Below are 26,764 nucleotides of genomic sequence, written 5' to 3'. Positions count from 1 at the left end.
CCCTTTGTTCTGCCTTTGATGTTTATTCAATGAGCATTTTCTGGGAAGGTATCATTGTTTTTCTGTGCTTTTGCATCAAGAGACGAGGGATCTATCACAAAATAGCCTTATGAGTCAATTCTTTCAGAAGCAGATGTTGAGGTGGGATTAGAGTACAAGAGATTTATGGAGAAAGAGGGGAAGGAGCAGGAGTAGACGGGAAGAGCCTTCAGGCACAGTGCAGGTCTACCCCTGTGAAAGGAGAGCGCAGAGGAAGGAGGGCTGGGTAGGAAGAGTTTCCGACTTTGGTGCAGTTTTCAGAAAGTTTTGTCCAGGTCAGATGGGAGTCCCTGAGCCACAGTCACCCGTGAGAGGAATTCTGCACCAGGCAAGAGTGGGCCGGCACTGCTACCCCTGTGCTCCGTCATTGGCTGTGTGACATTGGCACCGAGGCCAGGAGGGGAGGATGGAGGGAACCTTCATAAGAACCTGGTTCTGGATCCAGGGAGACTGCAGTCAGGCTTTCGATGAACTGTGTCCGTGCAGCCTGCAGTTTCTCTTGAAGGAGATCTGGGTGGCACATTTCCATAGCCACACGGCCCGTATTGGCTTTGGTGTTTGCATGTTGTTCTGGTTATTATTGCATGTAACAAACCATCCTAGAATCAGTAGCTTGAAACAACCGCCATTTTACTCTGCTAATGGGTTTGGGGGTCAGGAGTTCAGAAAGGGCACAGCAGAGAGGGCTTGACTGCTCCTTGATGTCTGGGGCCTCGACAGAGGACACGTGAAGGCTGGGGGCCGGAATTGTCTGAAGGCACCTATGTCTGGGACTTGATACTGGCCGTCAGCTGGGACTTCTGCTAGGGCTGGTGACTGTAAGACGTAGATGTGGCTTTTCCACGGAGCTGCTTAAGCTTCCTCACAGCATGCTGGCTGGCTTCCAAAAGGGAGCATCCCAAAAGCCGGGAAGTGCAAGCTGCTCGTTTCCTAAGGCCTGGGCCTGGGCACTTGCACAGCATCACTTCTGTACTGGTCAAGCAGCCTTAGAGCCCAGATTCAGGAGGAGGGGACACGTACCCTCCTTCTCAGGGAAGAAGGGGAGCCATAGTTCAAAGCACCCAACATCTGTCTAGCATGTTATCGAAATTTCTCTACATCAATTTTGAATATACTTTGTGTCTGTGCTCTTATCTGTTAGGTTAAGAAGTTCCGTAGGTTTATTTCTCCATTAATCATATTTTTCAAGAAGCTTCAAGTTTTTCTAACGTTTTATTGAAGTGTATTCTATATATAGGAAAGAGCGCATAGCAGTCGTGTACAGCTCAGTGAAATTTTACACATTCAACACACCCATGTCATGAACACCCAGATCAAGAAATAGAATATTACCAGCAGCCAGATGCCCTGCCTCCTTCAGCTGCCTTTGAGTCACCCCCTCCTGCAAGGGTAACCACTGGCCTAGCTTCTAACAGCAGAGATTAGCTTTGTTTTCAGATTTCACATAAATACAGTATGTATTCTTTCTATGTGTCATTCCATTCCCTCAACATTATGTACATAAAATTGATCCATGTTGTCATATGTAGGTACAATTCTTTCTTTCTTTCTTTTGTTTGAGGAAGGTTAGCCGTGAGCTAACATCTGCTGCCAATACTCCTCTTTTTTTGCTGAGGAAGACTGGCCCTGAGCTAACATCCGTGCCGATCTTCCTCTACTTTATATGAGTGACGCCTGCCGCCGCGTGACTTGACAAGCGTTGCCATGTCCATACCCGGGATCTGAACCAGCGAAACCCTGGGCTGCCGAAGCAGAGCGCACAAATTTAACCATTCAGCCACGGGGCCGGCCCCATCTCTCTTTTTGTTCAGATAAGAGTTAATTTTAGGGGCCGGCCCCATGGCACAGTGGTTAAGTTCACAAGCTCCACTTTGGCGGCCCAGGGTTTCGCAGATTCGGATCTTGGGCGCAGACATGGCACCGCTCGACAGGTCGTGCTGAGGCGGCGTCCCACATACCACAACCAGAGGCACTCACAACTACAGTATACAACTATGTACTGGGGGGCTTTGGGGAGAAGAAGGAATGAAAAAAGACCTAACTTTAATACAGCCAATACAATTATCAATGATTTCCCTTAATGTCATCAGATATCCAGTATGCAGATGTTCCCAGTTGTCTCATAAGTGGCTTTTTCCTGTGGCAGTTGTTTGAATCAGGATCCACACAAGGTCCCCATGTCGTATTTGCTTGATGTAATACATCTGCTCTATCCTCTCTCTCCAGGCTGAAGGAAGAGTTCTCACCTTTTTTGTCTGACATGGCTGCTTCCCGTGTCATCCCAGCTCAGACTAACCCCATGTGTCTGTCACTCTTCAGTGTCTTCAGACACATTTTGCTAATGTTTTGACTCTGTTTTCTGGTTGTGCTCAGCAGGAGGATTGGTTTGCATTACCTAGTCTACCATTGCCAGCCTCTGTGACTTTAGAATCACGTGTACATATCAATTGTTGAAACGAAGAGAGAAAATATAAGTGAAGCTGAAAGGTTATCGATATTGAAACTCCTTACAGCCAAGAACTTGAGTCAAATAGAGAGTCCTTCCATCCGTTCGCAAATCTCCTTTGATCTCGTCTTCTTTTTTCTGTTCACTTTTTCTCAGAGTTACAAAGAAAAGGAACAGGCTAGTAAAGGAGAAGGGAAGAAAACCTAGATTAAATAGGAATGGATACTGTAGGTATTTATAACTGTTTTTAGAGTAATTAAGAAAGAAAACACTGAGTGTAGAATGTAAGTGCTGACTCAATGCTGAATTTTTCTCCTTCTTCAGAAAATAGAAGCACGAGTGTCTGCTGATGAGGACCTCAAACTTTCTGACCTTTTAAAATATTACTTAAGAGAATCTCAAGCGGCTAAGGTAACTTTATCGTTCATTTGTCATTTAAAATGGACTCTTTGACAAAACGCGATCTCTTAGAGGTTGTTAGACTTCAGATTGTTAAAGATGATTTCTCTCTCGATTTAAAATTATATTTTCAAATGTGAATTTTCTGTTTCTCCTTTTAGCAATTGTAGGTCAGGGAACCCCACATAACCCCACATAAAAGTTCCTCTAGAAACTTCTGATACACTAGAGTGGAACTTTTTTGTTTTAATGAATTTGGTATATTTATTCAGGTACAGTACCTGCAGATATGCCCGAATAACAGTAGTATAGCTAAAGGATTCCTAATTTGGTCTTGGTAACTCCTCTACTGAGGGTAAGAGAGCCATAAATCAAAGATTTGTTTTATTTTAAGGCAACTCAAGTTTGCTTTTGGAGGTCTGTCCGTGTGCAAAACTAAAACTCTTACTAACCAAAAAAAGGTCTAACAAAATCATCTAAAAAGCACTGAAAACTTGGCGGCTCAGATGTGCCAAATTCAGTGTTAATTTATGAATTGAGTTATTGTACAGAAAGTTCTCGTTGGATCAGTGGTGCTTTGAATCCCACTCGTTCGTTCCTTGTCAAGTTACCAGTAACCCTCTTCACTCCTCTAGAGGACCTTGAGTGCTTGCAGACACACTGTCCACAGCAAATCACTTTAGATCGCATCGTGTCTTATGAACTATTTACATCGGATGGTCTGGGATCAAATGAATTGTTCGCTTTTGAAGACTTTAAATTCATTATTTTACTATGGTCTATAGTTGTTAGTAGAGAACTTTTTAGAACATGGCCTAAAGGTTAATCCAGACTTTCTAGTAACTGCAAGATAGAACTGACATTTAATTGCAAGAATCAAAACTAAAATGAAGTATCACTATACGTCTTAATCAGAATGACTAAAATGACAACATTCTGACAAAAATTATAGCAACTGGAACTTTCACACACTGTCAGTGGGAATATGATACGATACTTTGAAAAGTTTTGCAGTTTCTTAAAGAATTGAATGTACATCTACCCTATGGTCTGGTCATTCCAGTCCTAGATATTTGAAAGCACGTGTCCCCACAGACGTTTACAGCAGCTTTATTTGTAATAGCTGAAAACTGGCGACAACCCAAATGTCCACCAACAGGTGAGTGGATAAACAAGTTGTGGCATATCCAGACGATGGAATGCTCCTCGGCAGTGAAAAGGAAAGAACTAAACATCACTGAGCAACATGGGTGAATCGCAAAATAATTTTTGCCAAGTGAAAGAAGCCAAGCAATAAAGACCATAGTTCACACTGGAGTTCACTCTTGGTGTTGTATGTTCTGTGCATTTGGACCAATGTGTAATGACTGTCCAGCATTCAAACCATCATACAGAGTAGTTTCACGGCCACAGAAGTCCTCTATGCCCCATCTCTTCATCCTCCTTGCCGCTAACCCCTGTTGATTTTTTTTGTTGTCTCCATAGTTTTGCGTTTTCCAGAAAGTCATCCAGTTGGGCCTTTTCAGATTGGCTTTATTGGCTTAGCAATATGCATCTAAGTTTCCTCTGTGTCTTTTCATGGCTTAATGGCTCATTTCTTTTTAGCACTGAATATTATTCCAAGGTCTGGATGTATCACAGTTTGTTTATCAGACCACCTAGGACATCTTCCAAGTTTTGGCATTTGTGAATAAAGCTGCTAGAAACATCCATGTGCAGGCTTTTGTGTGAACATAACTTTTCATCTCCTTTGAGTAAATACCAAGGAGCACAATTGCTGGGTCATACGTAAGAGTATGTTTACTTCTGCCAGACTGCCTTCCAGTGTCTGTACCGTCTTGCATACCCACCGTCAATGAGTGACAGTGCCTCTTCCTTCACATCCTCACCAGCATTTCGTGTTACCGTTATTGTAGTTTCTGGCCATTCTAACAGGCGTGTAGGGGTATCTCATTGTTGTTCTAATTTGCATTTCCCTGATGACATAAGAGGTTGGAGCATCTTTTCACACACTGATTTGCCATCTCTATATCCTCTTTGGTGAGGTGTCTGTTAAAAATTGGGTCACTTATTTTGCTATTGTTGAGTTTTAAGAGTTCTTTGTATATTTTGGATAGCAGTCCTTTATCAGATATGTCTTTTGTAAATATTATTTCTTGGTCTATGGCTTGTCTTCTCATTCTCTTGATAGTGTCTTTTGCAGAGCCGAAATTTTTCGTTTTAATGAAGTCTGTGTTATCAATTATTTCATTCATACATCGTGTCTTTGCTGTTGTATCTAAAAAGTCATTATCAAACCCAAGGTCATCTGGATTTTCTCCTAAGTTATCTTCCAGGGGTTTTATACTTTTGCATTTTACATTTAGGTCTGTGGTCCATTTTGAGGAAACTTTTTTGAAGGGTGTAAGGTCTGTGTATAAATTCATTTCTTTGCACGTGGATGTCCAATTTTCCTAGCACCATTTTTTTAAAAGACTGTCTTTTCTCCATTGTATTGCCTTTTCTCATTTGTCAAAGATCAGTTGACTGTATTTGTGTGGGTCTAGTTCTGGGCTTTCTGTTCTGTTCTGTTCTGTTGATGTATCTGTTCTCTCACCAGTACCACACTGTCTGGATTACTGTCACTTTATAGAAAGGGGTCAAGCAGATAGTGTTCGTTCTCTGACTTGGCTCTTCTCCTTCAATATTGTGTTGGTTGTTCTGTGCCTTTTGCTTCTCTGCATACACTTTATTTTTTATTTATTTTTTTATTTTTTGAGGACGATCAGCCCTGAGCTAACTGCTGCCAATACTCCTCTTTTCGCTGAGGAAGACTGGCCCTGAGCTAACATCCGTGCCCGTCTTCCTCTACTTTCTATGTGGGACTCCTGCCACAGCATGGCTTGCCAAGTGGTGCCACGTCCCCACCCGGGATCTGAACCGGCGAACCCTGGGCCGCCGAAGTGGAACATGCGCACTTAACCACTGCACCACCGGGCCAGCTCCCCATAAACTTTAGAATCAGTTTGTTGTTAGCTACAAAATAACTTGCTGAGATTTTGATTGGGATTATGTGGAATCTGTAGATCAACTTGAAAAGAACTGATTTTGACAACATTGGTCTCCCTATCCATGAACATGGAATATCTCTTCATTTCTTTTGTTTCGATCTCTTTTCTCAGAGTTTTGTAGTTTTCCTCATATAGATTTTGCACGTTATCTTGTTATATTAATACTTAAGTGTTTCATTTTCTGGGGTGCTAATGGAAATGGTAGTATATTTTTACTTTCATATTCCACTTGTTCGTTCCTGGTGTGTTAGAAAGCACTTGACTTTTGTGTATTAATGTTGTGTCCTACAACCCTCCTGTATTCATTTGTTAGTTCCGTGAATTTCTTTGTTGATTCTTTCAGATCTCTACATGAACAGTCGTGTCATCTGTGAACAAAGTTTTATTTCTTATTTCCTTTTCTGATGGCATCAGGCAGGACTTTCAGGACGTGGTTGAGAAGGAGTGGTGAGGTGGCACAACCTTGCACCATTCCACAGCTTCTAGTTTCTCACCTTGGAGTATGATGTCACCGTAGGTGTTTTGTAGATGTTCTTTATCAAGATGAGGAAGTTTCTGGTGTTCCTAGTTTGCTGGGACAATCAACTGATGATTGACAGAGGTGCTAAGACAATTTAGTGGGGGAGAGAATAGACTTTTCCACAAATGGTATTGGGACGGCTGAATAGTCCTATGAGGAAGAATAAAGTTGGCCCCTTCCTCATACCGTGTATCAAAATTCACTCAAAATGGATCAAAGACTTAAATGTAAGAGCTAAAACTATAACATTTTCAGGAGAAAACATGAACACAAACCTTCATGACCTTCAGTTAGGTGCTGGTTTCTTACATGTGACACCAGAAGCACAGCAACCAAAGAAACGATAATGAATTGGACTCTCTTAAAATTGAAAACTTTTGTGTGTCAAAGGACACTCTCAAGAAAAGTGAAAAGACAACCCACAGACTAGGATAAAATATTTGCAAATCATGGAAGTCACTAATAAGCAACTGGTATTCAAAATATATAAAGAACTCTTTAAATCAATGAAAAGACAAATAGCCCAATTCAAAAAGGGACAGAGGACTTGCTAAACATCTCTCCAAAGAAGGTATACAAAAGGCCAACGAAAACGTAAAAAGATGCTCAACATCATTAGCCATCAGGGAAGTGCAACTCAAGACCACAGTGAGACATGACTTCACCCCCCGTGGGTGGCTTTCATCAAAAAGACAGATCAGAAGTGTTGACGAGGATGTAGAGGAATTGGAACCCTCGTACGGTGTTGGTGGGAATGTAAAATGGTGCACCCACTTTGGAAAACAGTCTGGCAGTTTCTCAAAAAGTTCCACATAAAGTTATCAGGTGACCCAGCGATTCCACTCCTAAGTAATGAGAGATGAAAACATGTCCACACAAAAACTTGTTCACAGGGCTGGCCCCATGGCCGAGTGGTTAAGTTCATGCACTCTGCTTCGGTGACCCAGGGTTTCGCCAGTTCGAATCCTGGGCCTGGACATGGCACCGCTCATCAAGTCATGCTCAGGCGGCATCCCACATGCCACAACTAGAAGGACCCACCACTAAAAAATACACAGCTGTGTCCCGGGGGGGCTTTGGGAGAAAAAGGAAAAAGATAAAATCTTTTAAAAACCCCACAAAAAAACAGAAAATTTGTACACAAATGTTCATAACCTCATCATTCATACTGGGCAAAAACTGGAAAGAAACCAAATGTCTGTCAGCTGATGAATGGATGAATCATTGTGGTACGTCCATACAACGAAACGTTCCTCAGCAATAAAAAGGAATGAATATGGGTAAACTTGAAAGTTGATGCTAAGTGAAAAAAGCCAAACACAACAGGCCACGAATTATGTGATTCCATTTTTTAATGAAATGTCCCGAGTAGGCAAATCTTGTAGACAGAGAGCGGATTAGTGGTTGTCCAGGGCTGGGGGGTGTGGGAGGAAATGGAGAGTGGCTGCCAACGCATATGGGGTCTCTTTTAGGGGGACAAAGATGTTCTAAAGTTGATTGGAGTGATGGTTACACAACTCTGTGGGCATAATAAAAACCGTTGGATTGTTCTTTGAATGAGTGAGTCACGTGGTATGTGGATGATCTCTCAGTAAAGCTGATATGAAACTCTGTTGAGAAGAGGGCCCGGCACGCGGTGGTCCCTGTGTAAGCGTTAGCTCTGCTGATGGCGGGAGCGGTGGTGATTGAGTGCGAGCTCTAGAAACACGCGGCGCATGTTACTGTGAAGGTCTGTTTTACAGGACCTGCTCTATCGAAGATCTAGGTCGCTAGTGGATTATGAAAATGCTAATAAAGCACTGGATAAAGCCAGAGCGAAAAATAAAGATGTTCTGCAGGCTGAAACGTCCCAACAATTATGTTGTCAGAAATTTGAAAAAATATCGGAATCTGCAAAACAAGGTACTGTTGTGTTAACCTTTGATCAAAAAGCGTGCTTTAGACTATTGTGTCAAGTAAATAGTTAATCCTAATCTCCTTTGTTCACAGAACTTATAGATTTTAAGACAAGAAGAGTTGCCGCCTTCAGAAAAAATTTAGTGGAACTGGCAGAGTTAGAACTGAAGCATGCAAAGGTATGGTCATAGTCAAGACTGAATGAGTTGAGCGACTTAGGATTTAGAAACGAGTCGGGAAATTGATGATAATCCTTTAGCGGCAGTTTCCGTCTGCAGGGGTCCTGTAAGAACTGCTCCTGAATTGGAGTGACGTTTTTCAAGATTATTTCACTGCTTCAAAATATTTGGTTTTAGTAAATGAATGTCCTTCTTCCAGGGATTTTTACGGTATTGTGTACTTCTACTTAAGCCCTTTCTTGTAGTTAATATAAAGATAAAGCTTGGCCCAGACGTATAGTAACTTTTAAAATAGAGAACCTTAGAATGGAGAGGGATTTTAAAGATCCCCTAATTCACACAAGAACAGTATCTGTAATGTCTCTGACGGTCAGCTCTGCAACTCTAGTACCTAGTATGGAAACCAGTATCCGTTTTTGACTAGTTGTTGAAAAGAAATAGATCTTCCTTTTTAAAAAATCCCTGGGGCCGGCCCCGTGGCCGAGTGGTTGAGTTCGCGCGCTCCAAGCTGTGGCCCAGGGTTTCGCTGGTTCGGATCCTGGGAGCGGACACGGCACCGCTCGTCAGGCCATGCTGAGGCGGCGTCCCACGTGCCACAACTAGAGAGACCCACAACTAAAATATACAGCTATGGACAGGGGGGCTTTGGGAGAAAAAGGAAAAATAAAATCTTAAAAGAAAAAAAAAAAACCCTCAGAAATGTAACATTTGCTATCACCAGTCGGAGGGACTGAAAAGTAAAGATGTATTCAAAATTCCCAGAACTATAAATACATATTTAAAAATTTTAAGTCAACTTTTAAATGTTATTTTTCGATAGGTTCATAGCATTTACACTTATCAAGTTCTTAAAGCTTAAAACTAGTAAGATTTCTGGGGCACTCTCTAATGAATACAAATCTACTGCGTAACTTTGACCAACAGGTCAGTTTTGTCACCTAAAGTAGGAGAGAGACCTTGGCTTCCTTGGCTTACGGTTCAGCCTTGAGACATCTGACTACTGTACGTTCTCGATACAGCCTCTCCCCCGCAGGCTAGACATCCTTGGGCTAAACATTTTTCATCCCATACACCTCAACAAGCTGTTCATAATATTATTACCCTCCTGTCATTGCTCTTTGAAATGTTGCCCTGGAAATGGAAACGCCTTCCCGTGCGCGCGCTGATCGTCCCGCACGTTTCTTCCCACAACGTGTTCTGTATGCAGAGGACGAGGGATTTTTAACTGCCGTATTGCACCAGCTTCATGTGGCTTATAACCACGCCATTTTGCTGCTGCTTCTTATAATTCAGTTCTTCAACCGCCAACCTGTAGTTGTGTGTTTAATTTTTTTTTTAGTAATTTTTTTTCATTTTTGTTGTAAAACACATAACGCAAAATTTACCATCGTGACCACTTTTAAACGTCCACTTCAGTAGCGTTAAGTATATTCACACTGCTGTGCAATAGGTCTCCAGAACTTCTTCATTTACTGAGCATCTGATTTTTAAAATGTAATTGCAAGCCACATTTGCATCTCTTACGTTTTAGCTTGCTGGTTTCCGCCCAGCACATAGAGTTAGTTCTTTTGGAGACTTCGATTCGGCCATAGAGTATTTGACTATTTTACCAGTGATTTCCTTCCAAGTGATGGACGTTTGTAATTTATATGACTTCTCTTTCATGTCCTCTTCTAAGTTCCAAAGGAATCGACACTGTTAATCTAGTTGTCGAGTGCGTGGCACCAAAAAAGGCTAAAGTTTTAGTTCCCGTCCTTTCTTTCTATCCTAACTGGTATTAACTTATTAATTAATATTCTTTGGTTATAGTTACTTAGATAGTTAGGAATTCACCTATTTCTCCTATCGTCAACCATTACGTTTGCATTTTATCCCCGAAGGCTGTAAGAAGTATTAAATTCCTCATTAAAGTCAAGATATGTGTTGTCTGACTTCCTGGTCTAACAACCTGTCAAAAGAAAATCTTTGGATAAGCTCGGCACGATTTATTCTTACCGAGCCGGTGTTGATTTCTAATGTCCACTGTTTTTGTTCTTTTGAAAGAGGTTGTAAACTGTCAAGGATTTTGTTAGAGACCAGTGAGAGCTTGGCAGACCACGGCCTAAACGCTTTTGTACAGCCCGTGAGCCAGGAATGGTGTTCATAGTTTTAAAAGGTTACAAGAAAAGCAAAAGAATAATATTTCGTGATGTGATAATGATATGAAATCCGGATTTAATCTATAAATAAAGTTTGATGGAATACAGCCAAGCTCATTCATTTCTGCTGTCTCTGATTGCTTTCTCGCTCCTACAGCGGAGTTGAGTAGCTGAGACAGAGACCAAATGTCTCTCAAAGACTAAAATGTTTACTGTTCAGCCCTTTACAGAAAACGTTTGCTGACCCTATTATAGATTGACGTCAGCCTCTGATTCCCGGATTCTATCCTTTTTCCAGTCCTTTCTGAAATGTGTTCCCTGTGTTCAAATTTCTGGTAGCTCTTCTAGGCCAGGGGCTCTCAGCTGGAGGCGATTTTGCCTCTCGGGAGACCCGTCGCAACCACGGGGTGGGTGGGTTACTACTGGTAGGTAGCGGGTAGAGGCCAGGGATCCTGGTAAACATCCTACAATGCTCAGGACAACGTCCACAAGAAAGGATCATACAGCCCAAACTGTCAAGAGTGCTGAGGTTGAGAAACTCTGTTCTATGTCTAAGATTTCTTTTCTTTCTTTCTTTCTTTCTTTCTTTTTTCTTTTTTTTTGCTGAAGAATATTCGCCCTGAGCTCACATCTGTGCCAGTCTTCCTCTCTTTTGTGTGTGGGTCGTGGCCACAGCATGGCCGCTGGTGAGTGGTGTAGGTCTGTGCCTGGGAACTGAACCGGGGCTGCGGAAGCAGAGCGCTCGGGACTTAACCGCTAGGCCAAGGCGCCGGGCCCCCCTCAGATTTCTTACTGATTTGTAAATCTGAACAAAGTCCCATTTTGGTCCCAGAATCCACATAAGTGATTCCCAAAGGACTGGCTGTTGGTTAAACTTAGAGCAAGATGGTTTGAAACCACTTTGGATTTCATTTGTTCCAACTGGGAAATGTCTTGCCACATCAGTGAAATCTGGTGAAAACTCGGTGGTTAGGTCCCTTTTGTGTCCTTCAAAACAGAGTCAGCGTCTTTATTGGGGAAGGATAAAACGTAAGCTAAGGGCAGTAAAAAACTGTCCGTCGCCGACGCCGAGGGTGCGCGGTGAGCGCCCTGCTGGGAAGGGGCGAGGGCGCGCCCTCCTGGAGGGGCTGCAGGGTGTCCCGCGCCGCGTGCGCGTCTGAGGACTCGGCGGTCCTGCTTGAGGAGCACGCCTGTAAGCAGATAATTTCACAAATTCGGGCAGGCTCAAAGTCGTTCGTCAGAGTCCTGTTGTCACACTGGCAAAAACTGACAGGAACCTGAACACCTAAAATGTGGAAGTGTTTATTTTCACTTCGTTGCAGGCTTCAGAAAAGTTGTAAGCAAAGTACAAAGAATTCCCGGATGCCCTTCACCCAGATTCCCCCGGTGTGCGTGTTAGCACATCTGCGTGTCCTTCTCCCTCCCTTTCTCTCCCCACACACACCCACGCACACACACCCACGCACACTGTGGTTTGTCTTAAACCATCTGAGTGAGTTGCAGACAGATGCCTCTTCCCTCTTAAACACGTCAGTGTGAATTTCCTAAAAACAAGTAATTCTCTTAAACACTCAGTACGGTTGTAAAGATCAGGAAATTAATATTGATACAATGCTGTTGTCTGATCCACAGACCTGTCTCCACACTCCACCCGTTGTCCCAGGAATGTCTTTCACGGCAAAAGGAAATTCAAGATAACGTGTTGCATTCAGCGCACGTGTCTTCTTAGACTTCTTTAATCGGGGAGAGTTCCTGAGTCTTCCTCCTTCATAACCCTGGACGCTGTTAGGAGCAGGGGCCCATAGACTGCCCTCCTCTGGGGTCTGAGTATTGGGTTTGGGTCACGCACTTTTGGCAGGAACACCACGGAGGCGATGCTCACACCTCCTCGCCCCGGCGTATCAGGAGGCACGTGCTGTCACTTCCTTGCCTTACTGGCAAGGGCTCCCTTTGATCGTTTGGTTAAAGTGATGTGTGCAGGTCTCTCAGTGGCAAAGTTACTATTTTACGCTTTGGAACTAAGCCGTGTCCTGTGGGGAGACACTTGGGACTGTGGAGATACCCCGTCACTCCGCCAGCACTGTCCCATAGACCTTGGTGCAAAGATGGAGATCGCCGGTCAGCACTCCAGGGTGGTGGCCACCAGCCACGTGTGGCTATCGGACGCTTGAAATGTGGGTAGTGCGACTGAGGAACTGAGTTTTTATTTAATTTCAACGAACGGAAATTCAAATTGTATATAGCTGCACGTAGCCAACGGCTACAGTGTTGGCATTTCAGCCACAAACTGTTTTTAGCATCCGTTCATGACTTTTTGCCCGAAGCAGTTATCACGTTGGTTGCCCAGTGGTCGTTTTCTAATTCCATCGTTCTTTATACATTTTAGTTGACTTTCTACTCTAAGGAGGAGGTTTTCCTTCACCCTCATTGATAGAGTAACGTAAGCTGACTATACTTACGTTCGTCTTTACACGTGTCTCTAAATTTGGATGCCAGTTGATGTGATTTACAAATGGGTTCAGGGCTGTGAATTTTATAGAATTTATAGAATTGTCCGTAACCTTACAGTTTTTATAAAAACTATAAACCTATGCTGATGGATATTCTAATGGCTAAAGAAAGGGGATAGGAACTCAGAAGATGTTTACTAGTTTCAGTTGGACACAAAGGGCATCTTTGATCCCTCATTAGGACATAAATGATTCGAAACATTACTATTGCTCTAGATGGAAACTGACAGAAGACTCTGGTATGTGGAAAATACCGTCCACGAAACACACTGTATAACTTTAGGTCCTCAAACCCTCATTTGTATATATTAAATTTATCTTAGCAGATGTACAGCTCTGTGATTTCTGACGCTGTGCGTTTTCGCCGCGTCTCCGGTGTCTGCACGTCCTAACGCCGTCTCCCCTCCGGTTTAGGGCAACCTCCAGCTGCTGCAGAACTGCCTGGCGGTGTTGAACGGAGACACATAAGCCGCGCTCCACCTTCCGGTCACAAAGGGCTGCCTTCCTCCAGACGTCGTTTCGTTTCCTCGATGACCTTAGGCCTTTCCCGCTCACTGGAATCCAGGCGCCAGCCGGCAGGGCGTCCCGGCTCCTTCCCTCCGAGGGACGCGGGGGGCCGGGCGGCTGCGGGGGGGAGGGGGGCGCTCCCCGGGCGCCGCCGCCTCGGAGCCCGCAGTTCAGCCTCTTTCGCAGTAGCCTCTCTAACTGTGTTTCTTTCCTGAGTAGTGTTCCTTTGCCGCCAGTCTGGTTTGCCTTTACGTAATTTCTGAAGTTTAACCCTTTCGAAACGCATTGTTCCAACAAGATAAAGATGGCCGTTGCCTTTCTTTGAATTTTGTCTTCAACAAGCAGTGTGTACCACCTTAGTACCACTCATGTATCCTGGAAAGCATCTTAATCAGACTTATTTTTAATTATGAACATTTCTTAGAAGTTTGGGGACAGACTTTATGTACTCTTTATAAGTATGACTTCTGAAGAACAGCAAATGCGTTAGTATGTTTGCCTTAAACTTGTAGACTAAACCGACTCTTGTCAATAAACAGTGATGACAGCGCCGCCTCCCGCCGCTGTGCTCCTTGTACCCCGTGCGCTCGGAGGGGCCCTGGGAGATCCGCTCCTGCGCCGGGCTTCACCGCGCGGGTCCGCGTGTGTCTCCCTCCTCCTTCCTTTTAAAAGTGGCCCGTGGAACCGAGTCCGCCAGTCCCTGGACGGAAGGATGAACCGCTTCCCTGCGTCCTCTGAGCTCTTCACGGAAGATGGGACTGGGCGGAGGCGGTGAGAACAGCGCTTTCTAGCACGCAGGAGCGGAGAGGCGGTCTGTGCCGGTTTGCCGGATTCCATCCCGAGCCCGGCCGATCCGCCGTGCGACAGCTGCCGCCGAGCCACTTGGTAGCTGTGTGCCAGTGTAGACGCTGGGGTGGAGAGAGAAGGAGGTCTGCTTCCGGGGACGGCGCTTATGGGGGGGGGGGGGGGGTGAGGGGTGGGGCGGAGGGCGGAATTAGAATAGTTGGAGTGAAAGCGAGGGTGCGAAAAGGACACCGATCGTCAGTAGTTGCGTTCCAAGTATTCCTGGCCTTTGTAAGGTGAGGGAACGTTATGCCGTTCCTGGTCGACAACTAAATTAGCGGTGGGATTTCACCACTGTCTTTTTCTAACTTTTCGCCCACTTGGAAACCACAGGCACTTGGGTTGGTCGGCCCTCGGCGGGTTCCGGGTGTGTGTACGTCTCCGCGGCCGTTCTGAAGGAGCCTGGTCTGGGCGTCACGGCGCCGTCACACGGCCAGGCCTTCCCCGTGGGTGCTCTCGGGCCCGCTGGGGCGCTGGTGCCCGTTTCCCTCTTGAACTGACGCTCCCGATGCTGTTGGAAGGCTGATTGTCCTTTTCGCTGGTGTGTTTTGTCCTTCGCGTGACCTTCACCGGTGAAAACACGCCCATGGGACGCCCCGAGGGGGCGGACGTGGGATGGAGAGCCCATGCTCCTGGGTTCGGGGGCAGTCCCTCCGCGCTGCCCTGGCGGCTTCCGGCAGGTGGTCTGGACGTCTCTCTGCCTCGGTTTCTCTACTAGAAAGGACATATTGCCCTACCTCACAGGGGTGTTGTGAGGATTAATAAATGTTGGTCCGGTGCTTTGGAGACGGGAAGGTGCAGTGTAAATGCTAAGAAAGAGCACGTCCCAGGCCGACAGCTACGCAGTGTTCCACAGACCCGTCAGCGACTCTGTTCCGACCATGGTGGCCTTTTTCTGGGAAGCGGGTACAGTGGAAGGTACACCCCTTGGCCCCTGCTTGTGTTTTTGGAGTGCGTGCTGGGGTGGAGTAGACTGCAAGCGGCAGTTACATATGGGGTGGGGGGTGGGGGGTGCTGCTTAATAAACAGATATAAATGTGTAGACTGATGCGGGTTCGGTGAGTCGAGGAGTCGAAAAAGATTTCTTGGACTCTCCAGGTCTGGTAGTAGTGCTCTCTTATTCAGAGAATGGCATGGAGTAGCATGGGGACAGGACCCACCGCAGTAAGAGCCGCAGGCACGGGGACAGGACCCATGGGCAGTAAGAGCTGCAGTGTGTTGAGGGTTAGAGCTAAATTTATGAGGCATAGGTACGTGAGTGCTTTCTTTACAAGACAAAGGAAAGATGATGAAAAAATCATTAAAATGGTATCAGTGCAAGTGGGGTCTGGTTATTGGGTGGTCCTACAACTTTAGATAGGCATCAGACCGGATTAAGTCAGGACGTCCTATGCTTCCCGGAGGATGACCTAGAACAGTATGCAGGGCAGGACACCTTGGGCTTCTCTCCCTGGGGCAGGGGCAGCCATGATCCTCATCATTAACGACCACACTCTCCAAGGGCCTTCTCACTGACAAAACGTACAAACCGAGTAAAGAGCGTATGTTACCCGCTCCAGGGCGGACTTCGGCAAGATCTGCTTTGCACCTCCGGGTCAACTGAAGCGCTGATTCCCTAGCTCGCTGCCGGTCTCTGAGAAGAAGAGGCAGCCCTGCATTCACTGCTGTTGAGTTGTGGCCTTCATTGCCATTGACGGACCATCTCTTGCCTGGGAGACACAAAGGCGACACAAGAAGACACCTGGTGGCAGAGAAAGTCCCCCACGGACAGTCCAGGCTCTCTCAGGTGAGCCTTTATGCGCCCAGACGGGAAGAGGAGCGGCCCAGGCGGTGGCAACGGCCTGGGGAGTCAACAGCGGGGCGGGAAGCAGCAGCGTGAGCCATTTGGCCATGAGGAGGAAGGACGGCAGGAGAGGCAAGTGCAAAAGCAAGCGGGACAGGCCTGTAAGCCACTGAGGCTCAGACTGGGTGAGACGTCTACCTGGTTTGTCAGAGCTTACACGATTTCTTCGTGTTTCGCAGTAAAACTATGGAACTTGAGCCCAATCTGGTCTTTCTCAAGCGGGGCCCTATGGAGGAAAACAGTCAGTAAAACAGGAGAGGGGGGGACGAGGGTGGTTGATTTAAAAGGGAAACTGCGGTGGGGGGATAGGAGCATTTCAAGACCTTAAAACCAGGGAGCGAAACTCTGTTGGAGTCCTCCCATCACACGCACTTTTCTGTGTCGGGGCAGAGAGAAACGGGAACGCGCCCCCCTCCCCCCTCTTCTGTTAAAAGACCGTGTACACGCCCTAAGCACGAAAGACGGAGCCCTCTCTGTCTGTGGCGAACAGACAGAACATTGGCTCCGAAGAAGTAAATCAACCAGCAGTTCGTGGTTTGTATTCACGGCGCGGGCTTACCTCCCAGAAGAACAGCTAATCCTGCCAGCGACCTCACTGGTCTAGGAAGAACACGAACGACGCCGTGGAGCGTTTAAACCCCTGCATCCAGCAGAGAATGCATAAATAGCTGGCTTACCGGAAATGACCCCAGTCTGTCGTTCCACTACAAAAGCCAGGGGAGAGCGCGAACGCAGTCCCCCACTACCACAAATTATGCAGTCGAGTTTCCCACATTTGGGGAAATCGCAGGGGTCAGCACATCCGGAGTGCAATGGATAAGCCTCGCCCTGGGAAAACCACCTTCGTGATCATGGTATCTCCCCTGCCAGGTAAGTATGAGTTGTTCGGCCCGCCCCGACACGCACCCCCGCGGGCGCCCCGCTCCTTACGCACGGTCACTTCCCCCGCCCCGCCCCGCCACGCCGCCTCCCGCCCCCGCCCCCTGGAGGCCCCGCGGCCCCGCCTCGCCCACGCCCACGACCACCCCTGCAGCGTCTGGATCTCCGCACGCGAGGCGCCGGGGCCACGGCGGGGCGGGACCGGCAGCCTCAGCGCGCCCGCTCATCTGCATACGCCACGCCCTTGTCGTGACGTCCCCGGCGGCCTGTCGCCCCCTCCGGGACGCGGGATCTACGCGTCTCCACGGGAGACTCGACGAGTCTGGGGCCCGGAGGGGACGCCCGGGAAGACGGGGTCTCGCGGCGCCGGCGCCCAGCAGCTCGGGGTCCCCCGGGGGGCGGCTCCGGGCTCGGGTCCGGTCTCCCCTTCCTCTCAGCGAAAAGGAACCGCAACAGAGTGTCGCTTGAACGTTACATACGTCGGAGGTCAGAGTTTCGTCAACAGTTTAACACGAACTTGGTTTAATCCTCATTCGGGACCTTTCTTTCCGATTCTCTAGTGACCTATTCTTGCAACCGTGACAGGAGAGCGAACAGAGCCTTTCCGGGCAGGGCGTCCCTTCACCGCGAAGCTGGCGGGTAGGGGAGGGGTGCTGAAGGGCCTCTGAAAATCGAAGGGGCACAAACGTGACGTTTCTGTCCTGGGGGCTTCGGGGACCTGTTTCAGGCCTCCCGGATTTGCCTTGTCCTCTTCTAGACAAGAAGGGTCTTTCGGGAGGTGAATGGGGAGGTTGAACGCGCGTCCTCCCCAGATGTGAGCTCGACGGTCGCGGAGTGTGTGACCGGGGGCGGTCGGGGCCGCGCAGCAGAGCGGGCCGGAGGACCGGGCGGCCGGGGAGGCCTCCTGAGGCTGAGGCTGTGGCTGCGCCCGGGTCCCCGGAAACAGACCGGGGCACCCTCCCTGATTGCCGGTTGTCTCGGGAAGAGTTTCCTTTCTTTGTGTTTCCTGAAAACAAAGGTTTCTCTTCCCTAACCTCAGTGCAGTGATCAAATTCAAGAAGTTAACAGTGGGACAATATTATCGACTCCGCAGACGTTATTCCATTTCCATCAATTGTCCCAATAATGTCCTTTATCACAAAGGAAAATTCAAAAGCACCTGTTGCGTTCAGTCGTCGGGTCTCTTTAACCGACTCGAATCTGAGGGAACGCCCAGGTCATTCTTTGTAGTCCATTACTTAGGCATTTTTGAAGACTACGGGCCAGTTATTTGTAAAACATCTTTCAGTTTGGGGGTCGTCCTGTGTTTCCTCATAATTGCACTCCCGTATGCATTCTGGACAGGAAGGCTGTGTCAGTGACGCTGTGTCTGATGTGGGTTGACTTGTGTCCCTCCAAAAATATGTGGGAGTCCTAACCCTGGGACCTATGAGTGTGACCTTATTTGGAGACAGGATCTTTGAAGACGAGGTCGCTAGAGTGGGCCCGCATCCAACAGGACTGTCCCGTATAAGAGGAAAGTGCCACGTAAAGACGCAGACACGCAGGCAGAACACCATGTGATGACAGAAGCAGAGGTTGGAGTGATGTCGCCACAAGCCAAAGATTGACTGTCACCGCTAGAAGCTAGAAAGAGCCAAGGAGAGACTCGACCCGGAGTCTCAGAGGGAGCACGGCCCTGCTGACACCTTGATGTTGGACTTCTAGCTTCCGGGCCCCTGAGAGAATACGTTTCTGTTGTTTAAGCCACCCAGTGTGTGGGACTTTATTATGACCTCCCTAGCAAGTAAATGCGGTGTCCTTCTCTGGGCCTCACATTTGGAGGCACACGAAGTCAGTTTGTCCAATTGGTGGTGTCGACGTTGATTACTCGATTAAGGTGGTGTACGGCAACCATCCGCCACTAGAGGGGTTCACCAGGGTTTCCCTTGGTGATAGTAAGTAATTTGCGTAGAGGTAGTTTGGGGATATGTCAACATCCTGTTCCTCTGCAAACTTTAACGCGGTGGTTTTTAGCATCCGGTGGTGACTCTGGCATTATGATCGCCAGATGTTGGTTCTCTAATTCCATCACTGATTCTGCATTTATTAGTTGGATTCTATTGTCGGGAGGAAGAACCGTCTTTAATAATTCCGATGTTCAAATGTTCTGCGTTTGGGCCTATGAAAGCCAGGCCATTGGGGCCGGCCCAGTGGCGCAGTGGTTAAGTGTGCATGTGCATGTTCTGCTTTCAGCGGCCGGGGGCTCGCCGGTTGGGATCCCGGGTGCGGACATGGCACCGCTTGGCAAGCCATGCTGTGGTAGGCATCCCACATAGAAAGTAGAGGAAGATGGGCACGGATGTTAGCGCAGGGCCAGTCTTCCTCAGCAAAAAGAGGAGGATTGGCAGCAGATGTTAGCTCACGGCTAATCTTCCTAAAAAAAAAAAAAAAAAAAAGAAAGAAGGAAAAGAAAAAGAAAGCCAGGCCATGTAATTTTGGGAGCATTTCCTTCTTTCCTGGCACAAGGTGTTCCAGGCTCATCTTGTACCTTCCCCGACTCCTGAAGATCACCTCTGTCTCCAAAGAGCCCTGGTTCTTTTCAGTGGGGAGCAGCTCGTAGGAAGCAAGGTCAGGGCACTAGGGATGCTCATGGCTACTGGATGTCTCGGCTTCCACGCCGCTTCAGGGGACAGAGCTCGGAAACACATATACTTCCTGCACATAGCTATACCGGCTAAAAATGAGGAGCCCAAGCTGATACCTGCAATTCCAGCTTTCGACTTAACACCAGGTGGTTCCTCCTTGCCCTCCCCCTTCTCGTACCTGCATCTCTTTTCTCCAACCGCGAGAACCTTGACCCCCAACATCCACTTACTCATTAGCTCAGTCCTACGATACACACATCAGTACAGAATTGCTATGTTGACGAAAATAAGCCATAGCCAATCTATAAATGAAAATTTGGGGTGAGTTTATTCTGAGCTAAAATGTGAGGACCGAAGGAAGAAAGGGCACCAAAGAAGTGGGGTGCACAGAGTGGTTATATACTCCCAAAGAGGATGTTTCACATAGGATTGAAACGTCCCTTTTACAATAGTCGCCAGACTGCTCCGTCGGCACAGCGATTGATGGACACAGCAGGGAGGTCTGCTGTCTCGGTGGACCCACCTGGGTGGCAGGTCTGTTGTCTCAAGTTGGGTGGTCACAGGTGAGCTGGGTGGTCAAAGGTGAGCGCAGCAATCAGTTCCTAGCCTAAGGAAAGATGCTTATCCTTAAGGAAATGCCAATGTGGGGGGAAGCTGCACCTTTAAGGCCATTTGTTCTTGCCAGAGGAAATGTTTAAAGCAGCTATACAATGCGTGCTCAATGGCCATGTGGCCATGTCACGCCCTTTTGGAAAAACAAAGTCAGGCCGAACGAATTAGGTTCACACCAAATGGCTTCTTCATATACTCCAATATATACCATTGCTTGCCATTTCTATTTGTCAGTTACGACCCCATACCGGGAAGGACAGACCTGCGATGGGACAGCTCCTTCTTTGCAGTTCTTCTCCATAGATTTGAAGATGCTTATGGTCAACGTCCCACGTTCAAAAGTCATTTCAGTTGGTTATTTTTTTTTCTATTTCGGTGTGCTTACACTATTCATGTGAGATACAGTTAGGTTCATTAGCATTTACGTCCAATTTTAGGGGGTTTCCCCCGTCTTTAAGAAATAAATGTACAACATTGACGGAGTTATAAAAATCAAAATCACCTAGAAAGGCAGGGACACTCCGAAACGCGGCGTTCTCTCCTTCCTCTCACCCCTGCGGCTAATTTCATCAGTCTTCTGTTCCCTTTGGCAAAACTGTGTATGTTGCTCCTAGTTCACATTTTTTCCCAGACAGAGGGTAGCATGCTCCGTATATGTTTGCACTTTCTTTGTGTCACTCGACACAGTCAATGCGTCGTATCTAGAGAACCCTAAAGGCGAAGCCGACCTGCCCTGCCCGGCTCTGAGCCCACGGGGGCCGGCCGAGACAAAGGAAGCGAACCCCAAGCCGAGCCCGCGACAGCGAAATTTCCCGGCGGGAACAAAGTTCGAAGAAGACGGGGAGAAAGGCAACGCCCTCAAGCTAACTGTAAACTACAAACGGGCGTTCATGTTAACCAGAGGAGTCACAGCTGACCTCTCCTGCTTCTCCCGACTTCCGTCGCCCGGGCAAGGGAAAGACAGGCTGCCCGGGACGTCACGACAAGGGCGTGGCGTATGCAGATGAGCGCGCGCGCAGAGGCTGCCGGTCCCGCCCCGCGTGCGGAGATCCAGACGCTGCGGGGTTGGTCGTGGGGGTGGGCGAGGCGGGGCCGCGGGGCCTCCAGGGGGCGGGGTCGGGGGCGGGACGCGGCGTGGCGTGGCGGGGGAAGTGACCGTGCGTAAGGAGCGGGACCGGCGCGGGGGTGCGTGTCGGGGCGGGCCGAGCACCTCATACTTACCTGGCAGGGGAGATACCATGATCACGAAGGTGGTTTTCCCAGGGCGAGGCTTATCCATTGCACTCCGGATGTGCTGACCCCTGCGATTTCCCCAAATGTGGGAAACTCGACTGCATAATTTGTGGTAGTGGGGGACTGCGTTCGCGCTCTCCCCTGACAATTTTGGTTTACGAATGTCAGATGCTGTGGTGGTTTTCGTCAGAAAGCCTGCCGTGTTTCAGTTTCCTTCGGGCTATAGTTTTTGTTTCTCTGCTAGTATTGTGTTTTTACTTTCTCTCTCTCTTCCGCAGTTGTTTTCCTGACTTCTTTAGCCCGAGCTTTCTGTCTCTGTTAGTTCCGCTGTCTTTTTCTCGTAGGGGTTGCGGAACTTTCAAAAGGCTGGGTTTTTTTTGTTTTTTGTTTTTTCTTTGTGAGGCGAGACAAGTCTGCCTAAGTACCTTGGTCTGTGTTTCGGGCACCATCCCGACGCGCCCTTCTCAGCACCAGTTCTGTCCTTGTCTTTTTCCTGCTGAGTTCTCTCCAGCGCTTTCATCACCTCGCTGCTTAAGTGTGCTTCTTAAGAATAACGGCAACTTCAGCAGCAGCTACCACGTGCGACCTTGTTCGGACTGCCGGATCTTAGACCTCCCCTTTACAGGATCCACTGGATCTGAAGCAACATTTTAACAAGATTCCTCGTTGATTCTATATACGTTCAAGTTTCACAAGCACTGACCTAACACACTATATATTTTAGTAACCTTACCCACTGGAATGTAAGTTCCATGAGGTCAGGGATTCTTGGCTATTTTGGTGACGGCTCCGTGCATACTTCACTAGAATAGTGCGTCGCTGTAATATGTTTCTAATATACTAGTTTGATCTCAGCCTTCAGAAACAAACAAACAAACAAAACTGTTTCCCAGCAGCTTCCCAGGTTCTAGCCCTGAGTCCAGATAAGATTAATAATACTGTGTCCTTCCTACAGGGAAATCACAGGGTTGGGAGCACTGCCTGTTCATCTTCATCAGCAATGTCTAGGAATACCGTCTGCTTGAGCCCCGGGATGAAAGCTATAAAAAAAAAAAAAAAAAAAAAAAACCAGGCCCCGAGCCCAGGGAGACAGGATCTCCTAGTCCACGCCGTGAGCCTCCAACCCAGCCTCCTTCCGCCCCTTTGCGCTTTAGGAGAATGTGATCACTTCACAGACATCGGAAAAAGGCCAGTCAAGGGGAAGCACCTTCTGTTTCTCCCCCGCCTGCCCCTCTCTTCATCCAGTGCTTCACCCTGGTTCAAGCTGCGGGAGGCAAAACTTTACTTTGACCCTCTTAGGGTCTCCGGCAGGACCTGAGAATCAAATGGACATAAAACAGAATAATAGGACATGTCCATGGGAGCCCCTTGGCAAAATGAAGACCCAAAGAAGCGGCTCGACCCAAAAGGAGCCCTGGTTCCTTTCATTGGAGAACGGTATTTAGAGACCAAGATCTGGTGCTTGGCGCTTGGTGTTTGTTGATGCCGGTGTGTCATTGCTTTCAGGCCCTGGTGTGTCATTTGCTTCGGTGGATTATAATCCATTGTTATCATTATCTCGATCTGGCCAGTCGGAACCCTTTCAAACTGACTCTAGTGCGCTTGACATGTCCGCCTCGGTCCCCGCGCATTTCTTTTACTTTCTGCCCCAGCTCCCACGTTCCAGGCTCAGCTTGTCTCTTCCCCGCCCCGCCTCGCTGGGCCCCTCCCCCCTCCTGCGCAGTGACCTAGGCTCACTTTCCGGTGCCGTGAGGCTCACTGACAGGGCACGGAGAAGGGATGCCCGGCTAGGCGGGGAGACCACGTCCAGGGGGTGACAAGGCCGAGAGATCCCCAGCCTTTGAGGCCTTGGCTCCCGTCCTCTGCCCAGCGACCTGGATTCCTGGGGCAGAGGCGGCTGCTTCCGGAAACAGGGCCCGGTTCTGTGGACCTCCTGGAGAGGCGCTGGAGCCAAGGGGGAGGGAGGGGCAGAGAACGCTGATGTCCGCGTTGGCCTCCTCGCCTTGGCTCCGTGCATTTTACAAACGTTTCAGATGCCAGCTGGTGTGTGCCCACCACTCAAGACCGCTCAGCCACCCAGCGAAAGTCCCACCGAGGCCCGGCAAGCCACAGTGAGGTGGCCTCCCCTCGACTGAGAGTGTCCCCACTCCCTGACTGGGCGGCAGGCACCTCTGCACCTTCTAGGATGAGGGGCAGTGCCTCGGAAGGCACCCCCGCCCCCCCCCCCCACACACACACCCCCACACTACTTTCTGTGACACCCCAGACGGAAAGAGTCGGGTGTGGGGCTCACGCTCACGTGTGCTGGTCACCAAAATCCACTCTCCTTCCCCCTTCAGCTGTTTCCCCAAAGCACCAAAGCTAGGGGGTCCCAAGGATGCCACACCTCCACATCCAGTCAGGGGCCGTGTCCAGTGAAGGCCTAAGGTTCTGTCCGTCGTCTCTGTCCTCTGGTCTCCGCAGATGGTGACATTCGAGGCTCAGGGCTCTCTGTAGCGGCAGGGCCATAGGATCTTCCTGAAGGTCCCCTGTCAGACTGCCATGGCACGACTCCCCGGACCCGAGGAGACTCCACAGACTCCGGCTCAGCCCATCTTAGTTAGCCGTGGGACAGGACGGAAGGCTGAGGCTGCAGGGGGGAGACCGGGGGCGGCGGGCCAGGAGAGGGGGACTGTGTGGAAATGCAGTCTCCAGCCTCAGAGGCAGAAGCAGGACCGAAAAAGAGCTCGTGGGCTCAGGGGTGAGGGAAGGGCGGCGGCTGGGCCCCTGAGGCTTCAGGGAGCCACGTACCACTGCGCTTCTGTTGCGGGTCCTCTCTGTGATGCGCTCCAGCTGGACAGCGGGTCTCTGGACTTTCCTTCCCACAGGAGGGAAGAGAGCAAGGGCCGCTCCCCGGCCTTCGGCCTTCTTCTCTGCACGCACCCCCTCCCCAAGCCGGCTCTATCCCCAGGTGAAGCCAGGCCCATCTCCTGCTGGGTGCTCACTGGTTGGGCCTCGGCATCTTCCTCTCCAGGCCCTGCCAGGTTAGCCTCAAGGGCCCAGCACTCCAGTTAGCCAGCTGGTCAGAACCCACAGGTTCTTGCAGGCCCGTGCAAGGAAGTGAATTGGTGTGCCCCTCTATGATGGCAGCCGCCCACCTCCCACCCCCATCCCCCTTCTGCTCCCTGCCTTCAGCCCCCATAGCCCCCGACTCTCAGGGCTCTCTCCCAGCTCTGTTGCTGCGCTGTTGCCGTCATATACGCGTGTATGTAGATACAGACAAGATACTGGTGTAGATACAGACAGAGACATCTCCGTCAGATCTAGCAGGAGAATCGGTGCGGGGCGTTGGTCAGCACTGTCCAGTGGGAGCGATCGTTGCTCCTTCCGCAGGAATTCCAACCCTCCCTCAGCTCCAAGAACCGCTGCAAAGGTACGGGAAAGTTGCAGTTTCCCCGGGCCACACCCCTGTCCTCAGCCTGGCAGGAAACCAGAACGGGCCTCCGGGCCTCCGAGGCTCCCCTCGTGACTGTCAAAGCCCACCAGGAGCCCTGCTGCACTTTGCTCCTGCCGGCGTCAGCCCCGGTGCCGCGCGCAATTGGCAATGGCTTGGAAACCTCGGGGCGCCCGTTCTGTCCCACGAGTAGATCAAGCCGGTCAGGGAAGAGGGTTTCCTGTCTCGCTAGGTCCACATATGTATAGACCATACGAGAGAGGGAGAGAGAGAGACAGACAGAGAGACAGAGACAGACAGACACAGAGACAGAGAGAGACAGAGACAGGTACAGAGACAGAGACATTGAGAGACAGAGAGATAGACACAGAGAGAAACAGACACAGAGAGAGAGACAGAGACAGAGAGAGATGCAGAGAGACAGAGACAGAGTGGGAGAGACAGAGAGAGACAGAGACATAGAGAGAGAGACAGAGACAGAAAGTCAGAGAGAGAGATGCAGAGACAGAGACAGACAGACACAGACAGAGACACAGAGAGTCAGAGAGAGAGATGCAGAGAGACAGAGACGGAGACAGAGAGGGAGAGACAAAGAGAGGCTGCAACTAGGAGACACAGGGACCGTGAGCATCGTTTGCGAGGAGGGAGAGCAGGCGACGGAGAGTCTTCACGGCGGCTGCCGTGCTGGTCCCCGGCCGCTGTGAGGGCCTGTGTGCCTGTCAGCCTCCAGGGCTGGTCGTGGGCACAGCCGCTTTGCCCACGGGTGTGGCAGGGCTCTGTGAATGGGGAGCAAAGCGGCCGCGGCAGAGCCGGCGCTCCGGATGGCGGGCCGTGGGTGAATCGATGTGGAAAGGGCGCGGGACGTCGCGGGCCGGCTGGGGCTGCGCGACACGGCAGGAGCAACGGGGGCTGTTTGGCGCCGAGGGGACTGCGTCCGCGGACCGTGCGGAGACGGCGCCGGTGCGCTCCCCGGCGACAGCACACGCGAAGCTACGGCGGCGTTCCGAAAAGGCTTCGCGGGCTCTGGCCCGCGCGCGAGAGGACGCTGCGATCCTCCGGGGGCAGGAGCGGGCGCTGGGCGCCGGGGAGGCCCTTCAGGAGGGCGCAAGAGCTCGGGCAGCTCCTTCGCGCCGGAATCGAACCAGCGACCTAAGGATGTCCACGCCCGCCCAGCCTACAGTCCTCCTCTCTCCCAGCTGAGCTGTCGAAGGGTGCGCGCTGCCACGGCGGGGTCGTTCCTTTTTCTTGGAACCACGGAGGCCACGTCCCTGGACCGCCCGAAGCCCGGCCGCCTCGGCTTGGCGGGAAGCCCCTGGGAGGAGAGCCGCGCGCTCGGCGCCAGGCGCCCCCCTCCGGGCTGGGCACATCCTCCGCGCGGGGCTGCGGGGTCGGCGTGAGGGGGCGTGTGTGGGCTGCGGCCGGCCTCCCGGGACGGCGATTTTCAAGGTGCCTGGGCCCGGGCTCTCACCTGCTGCCTCCCGTCCCCTCCCCGCGCCCCGACCCGCAGGCGGCGACGCCAGCGGTCCGCGGCCGGAAAGCCGGTAAGAGGGGGAGCGGAAGCGGGGCGTCGGCGGAGGGACGCGGGGGTCGGGCGGGGGAGGCCTGGCGGG

General features: G+C 49.8%; 1 protein-coding gene, 1 long non-coding RNA gene and 2 other non-coding genes across 5 annotated transcripts in view; 2 read left to right on the top strand and 2 right to left on the bottom strand.

The window, feature by feature from the left end:
* Positions 1–14,239, top strand: part of SNX6 (sorting nexin 6) — a 49,200-nt gene extending 34,961 nt beyond the window's left edge. Inside the window, exons 11-14 of one of the 2 annotated variants that reach the window (XM_070588041.1) lie at positions 2,810–2,896; positions 8,197–8,356; positions 8,444–8,529; positions 13,592–14,239. In XM_070588041.1, the coding sequence (XP_070444142.1) occupies positions 2,810–2,896; positions 8,197–8,356; positions 8,444–8,529; positions 13,592–13,645 (387 nt within the window). In that variant the 3' untranslated portion in view covers positions 13,646–14,239. Of the gene's footprint in view, positions 1–2,809; positions 2,897–8,196; positions 8,357–8,443; positions 8,530–9,453; positions 10,445–13,591 lie in introns of those variants that run through there. The other variant, XM_070588050.1, reaches the window with a different exon arrangement.
* Positions 14,240–17,084: 2,845 nt separating this feature from the next.
* On the bottom strand, positions 17,085–17,248 carry LOC139078594 (U1 spliceosomal RNA). Its single transcript, XR_011531615.1, has one exon. It is a non-coding gene; the product is annotated as a U1 spliceosomal RNA (small nuclear RNA).
* A 3,097-nt stretch (positions 17,249–20,345) lies between these two features.
* On the bottom strand, positions 20,346–21,123 carry LOC139078056 (uncharacterized). The gene is made up of 3 exons (XR_011530788.1): positions 20,991–21,123; positions 20,751–20,874; positions 20,346–20,483 (listed from the first exon to the last, which is right to left on the bottom strand). It is a non-coding gene; the product is annotated as an uncharacterized lncRNA (long non-coding RNA).
* Positions 21,124–21,701: 578 nt separating this feature from the next.
* LOC139078591 (U1 spliceosomal RNA) lies at positions 21,702–21,865 on the top strand. The gene has a single exon (XR_011531609.1). It is a non-coding gene; the product is annotated as a U1 spliceosomal RNA (small nuclear RNA).
* Positions 21,866–26,764: the final 4,899 nt, after the last annotated feature.

The sequence above is a fragment of the Equus przewalskii genome, chromosome 1 (assembly GCF_037783145.1).
Source record: "Equus przewalskii isolate Varuska chromosome 1, EquPr2, whole genome shotgun sequence".
Classification (NCBI taxonomy): domain Eukaryota; kingdom Metazoa; phylum Chordata; class Mammalia; order Perissodactyla; family Equidae; genus Equus; species Equus przewalskii.
The sequence above is the reverse complement of the archived record's forward strand: the minus strand, read 5'-3'. Positions and strand labels throughout refer to the sequence as shown.